Here is a 4,962-nt window from a genome sequence, read left to right on the forward strand (position 1 = left end):
CTCCTTCATTTGAGGATAAAATAATAAAAGATAAAAAAAAGTCACTACTAATCGGAAAAATTATAGCCCTTTGGAAAAGTCGCAACTCATCGGAAAAGGCATAACCATTTAGAAAAGTCAAAACCCTTTGAAAAAATCACAACCCTTCGAAAAAGTTACAACTCATCGAAAATGTCACAACCCGTCAAAAAGTCACAATCCTTTGGAAAAGTCACAGCTCATTGAAAAAGTCACAATCCTTTAATGTGAAAAGTTTCTACTTTTAATATAATACAATTAATTAAATTAATAAATAAAATAAATTGAGTATTTTTAATTGGGGGTATTATAGTAATTCAACATTCAAGTTTGAAGTTCATGATTTTAAGATAGTATATATATATATATATTAGTTCATTCCTAAAAGATACACTTGCCTTACATAATAATTCTCAAATCTGTTAACTTTAGGGATTAAAATAACTTATTTTAATTAATTGAAGGTCAAATATGGTAAGTCATATAACAAAATAACCAAAATTGCAATAAGGTAATAACCTTAAAGACCAATATTACTATTTTTCACTTTATACAATAAACTTAGAAGAAGTAAGGCGGTTAAAAGAACAAATTAACTTTTCTCCACTAACAGTGGACAACAAAATTACACTTTCAGTTCATTTTTTGAAATACTAATTTCTTTTAATTTAATTATTATATTTTTACATTTAAAGATTAATGATTTTTCAGCTTCTCTTTGTCTTTATATTTTTTATTTCTTAAAACAAGTTTTACAGATCTAAGATTTATTTTTTGAAAGAACGTTCAAATATTTTTTATACTATCGACTTTGAGTATTATTTAAATAAATTGGAGTACATATGATAGTATATGAATCAAAGTTTGTTTTAAATTTATTTTTGTTTTGTTGATTGAATGAACTAAGAAGAAAAAATATAGTCTGAAGCACCAATCCAAAAACTTTTTCATGTTGCGAAGAACATTTAATAAGTTATGAATAATTATTTTATAAGATTAATTAGTCTAGATTTTAAAAAGAAAAAAAAGGAGTTAAAGGTTACTTGATGATTGTCTTAAATTACTTCAATGGTGTTGATGAAGAACAAGGTGAAAATAACAAGGACAAGAAAGCGGTAAAAGAATCCTTCTTATTTTTGACAACCAAATAAGAATCCTAAACAAACTCCTATAATTAATTTAGAGTTTAAGTTTCCATATAATATTCTTTTTATTTATATATTAATAATATGTGAGCATATTAAATGAAATATGTATTTCTACAAATGAACTACATTGTAATTTTGTTATCCACTGTGTGTGGAGAGAAGTTAGGCTACTTTCATCAAACAAAACTACCAAGCACAACAAAATAAATACCACTACTAAAAAATTGTCAAAAAACGACGGCCAAACGCGACGGACTGCGTCGCTTTTTTGGTCAAAATTGACGGAAAAGCGACGCAATCACTTCCGTCGCTTTTTAGCTCGTCGCTTTTCAAAAAGCGACGGACTGCGTCGCTTTTCAAAAAGCGACGGACTGCGTCGCTTTTCGACTATTTTTTTTTTGAATTTTTTTTAAAAAGCGACGGAGTCCGTCGCTTTATTTTAATTTTCATTTTTTTTTAATTTCTAAAGGGCGACGCAGTCCGTCGCTTTTCTGGAAATTAATTTTTTGAAAATTCCATAAAAGCGACGGAAAAATCCACGCTGTCTGTTGCTTTTATGGAATTTTTTTTAAAAAACCTAAAAAAGCAACGGAAAAAACCACGCTGTCCGTCGCTTTTCTGGGTTTTTAAAAAAATGAAAACTCAAAAAAGCGACGGACTAAACCACGCTGTCCGTCGCTTTTTCTGCAATATTTTTGACAGTAGCAGTACTCAGCTTCTGCTGCCCACCTGCAAATTCAATTCAATTCAATTCTACACTATTCAGCCCAATCAAACACACACAGTTATAAATAGTCTAAACAAAACATAAAATAACAAACTTAAAATAACATTCAAAAGTATTTAAATCCTAAATTAAAGACTTATAAAGTCTTTTAAAATTCGTTTTAAAATTTCAAAAAGCTCATAAATGTCCAGAGATCTAAACTTGGGAGTGAGATCTACATAATCATCCTCATCACTCTCGTCGTTGGTGTCATCGGGAGCCGAAGTAGTAGATCGACGAGCGAGGTTCATCACTTGTTCTTTGATTTGCTGAATGGTCTCACTCATGCTTTGTTGTTCAGCTACTCTTTTCTGCTCCGACTTTGCTAGTGCCGCTGTAAGTTTAGTTATTTGATCCGACATAGCAGTAATCTGAACACCGTCAAGTGCCTCAGCTTGACGTGACGATCCAATACCTTCTAAGACTGACTGAAGGCGTCTAACATCGTTGCGAGAGCCTAGACCATAGCATCTACCCTTGTGTGTCCCCCCTACCACTTTTTCTTTCCAAATCTGAGTGGACAGTTCAGGTGTCAATTGAACCGAACTATCTAGATTCTCAGCAACGTACTTATTAAAGTCATTCTGCATATTAAATATAAATATTGACATCAATATATATACATATCATAAATATATTCACTATTGATATATATTTTTCATATTAAATAACTTACAAAAGTTCGTTCGGCCCTTTCCTCCACCCACACATCCGGATCTGACTCATTTTCTTTCTTCCTGACATGAGTCTTTTTGAAAACCTCTGGTTCAATGGGAGTGCGTCCCAATTCTTTTTCCTATAAATAAAAACTGAAATTTATAACGATATATATGTATCAACTAATTATTTATTTAAAAGTTTGAATTAGAACTTACCATCTCTCGTGCAATTGTTCCAACCATCTTTGCACCTCCGGTGTGCAACGAGCCACCTTTAAGACTGCCTCTAGCCATTTTGGCTTGATCTGATATTGCCTTAAACTTGTCTGTGTTCCAATACTGACCCAATTCAGCAAAAACATGAGGCAACATCCAACCGGGACGTTCACCACTATCCCGAACGCTCTTTAGCCAGCTAGACAGTCTGGTGGATGCCTTCCTCTCAAATGCGGTCCCAATGACCAAATTGTACCTCGACTCCCAAGTACACATAGTCTGAAAAAAAATTGAATAACGTTAATTAAATCGATAGTAAAAAAAAGTAAAGTATACTAAACTTAACTAAAAAATATATACCTTAAAGTTATTAAACATCGCCTGGCGTATACTATTTGGAATCTCGCTCCAAGAGTGATAAGCTTGTGTATAGAGTTTTCTAACACACTCTTTTAAAGCCCGGGCAGCATCCTTTGCAGGATGCCACCTGCAAAACACATAATAAATATGTTAGTTCATGAATAATATATTAAAGTATAAGAAATAAATAAAATAAAGTAACAAATAGATAACAAAACAAACTTACGATGATCCATCCGGCTCAATCATGACTCTACCAAGTCTGTCCTTCTGGCTAGGAGCTAGAGCAGACATCGTATCATGTGGTGTAGCACTAGGTGCTGCTGTAGACGAGGGTGATACATCAGGATGCACAAAACGCTGAGTCAATTGAGGCGTACCGGCCATAGCATCTGACTACTCGCTACTAGCATCTCCAAGCCTCATGGGAGATAATTGAGGAGATGTACCTGTGGGAGATGGAGTACCTGCCGATAAGGGTCATGCTCGACGAATAGCCTGTAAAGGTAGGTCCTCGTAGCGTCGTGAAGGCAATACCTGTGAAGTAGATGAAGCACCGACTGGTTGACGATAATTAGGATAATATTGCCGAGGATCCGCCGTACCAAACGGAACAGCAAATAAATGAGTATTATGGCTGATGCGCTCTAGCGCAGAAGAAATAGATCCTGCAATATCCTCAGGATCTATTGGTCTCCTAGACTTCTTCTTTTTAGTCTGTTTAGTCTAGCCAACTCCAAGATGCTCGCGATATCTATCACCGTCACCGCCTGATGACATCTGTATGCAAATTTACATGTATAATATATATAAAAATCATAAATTAAATAAAATTAGTAAAATACACTTACATATGTACTAGCTAGCTTTCATTCTACACTATTCCTCCTCGCTTGTTTCAATTCCATCATTCTCCCATTCTTCCTCCTCAGTTGTTTCATTTTCATTATCGTCCCATTCTTCATCATCAAATGATTCATTTTCCTCATTCTCGGATATTTCTTCCTCAACATTCAATAACTCATCATCAGATACTTCTTCTAATATGTGTTTAGGATGTTGTAGTGTGGTTTCCAATTCAACATCAACTTATTGTTGAACAATTGCAACATCATTTTGATACGCCACATCTAAGACATTGTCAATTTCAATTCTTCCCATAGGCTTACTTTTTATAACAACCCACCAATCAGCTTTGTCTCTACGCAATGGATATGAAGCGTAATATACATTTGTTTAGCATGTTGTGCAATAATAAAAGGATCATAACTTCTGTATTTTCTGGTGTGCTTAACTTTAATTATATTATATTGATGGTCCATCTTTGTGCCTCTATGTGATGGGTCAAACCACTCACACCGAAACAATACAATCTTCTTATTAGGCCAACCTGAATACCTCACTTCAATAATCTCTTGAATGACACCATAATATTCAATAGTTTGACCAGTACCATCAACATCACCTTGTATATAGACACCGCTATTATTTGTTTTCTTGTTCCTAGATACTTCTTCAGTTTGAAACTTAAAACCATTGACACAATACTTATTCATTGCCAGTACTTCAGATTGAGGTCCAAGGGCTACTTCTTTCACTAATTGCAAATGTTGGACACTTGAGTATTCATCATAAACCTACGCGATTGTTATTTCAAGTAATATAATTTAGTATAACATGAATATATTATTAAATACTTAGTGATTGCACACTTACATAGTTCCTCAGCCATTTGGAAAATTCTGTATAGATGGCTTCATTACCCCATGTGTTTACGAACAAGCTGATCATTTTA

The 4,962-nt window shown here is 33.9% G+C and overlaps 1 protein-coding gene across 1 annotated transcript; it reads right to left on the minus strand.

Annotated features, from left to right (window-relative positions):
* Positions 1 to 2,006: 2,006 nt before the first annotated feature.
* LOC125860061 (uncharacterized) lies at positions 2,007 to 3,493 on the minus strand. Its single transcript, XM_049539959.1, has 5 exons — positions 3,394 to 3,493; positions 3,168 to 3,294; positions 2,808 to 3,086; positions 2,609 to 2,728; positions 2,007 to 2,516 (listed from the first exon to the last, which is right to left on the minus strand). The coding sequence occupies exons 1-5, from the start codon at positions 3,459 to 3,461 to the stop codon at positions 2,022 to 2,024; spliced, it is 1,089 nt and encodes a 362-aa protein (XP_049395916.1). The 5' UTR covers positions 3,462 to 3,493; the 3' UTR covers positions 2,007 to 2,021.
* Between the last annotated feature and the right edge of the window lie 1,469 nt (positions 3,494 to 4,962).

This window comes from Solanum stenotomum, chromosome 3 (genome assembly GCF_019186545.1).
Source record: "Solanum stenotomum isolate F172 chromosome 3, ASM1918654v1, whole genome shotgun sequence".
Taxonomy (NCBI): domain Eukaryota; kingdom Viridiplantae; phylum Streptophyta; class Magnoliopsida; order Solanales; family Solanaceae; genus Solanum; species Solanum stenotomum.

Coding starts and splice junctions, on each gene's coding strand:
- LOC125860061 (XM_049539959.1), bottom strand. CDS start 3,461: ATGTCTGCTCTAGCTCCTAGCCAGAAGGACAGACTTGGTAGAGTCATG. Junction 3,295..3,393: donor ATTGAGCCGGATGGATCATC/GTAAGTTTGTTT, acceptor TGTGTTTTGCAG/GTGGCATCCTGCAAAGGATG. Junction 3,087..3,167: donor CGATGTTTAATAACTTTAAG/GTATATATTTTT, acceptor ATTTTTTTTCAG/ACTATGTGTACTTGGGAGTC.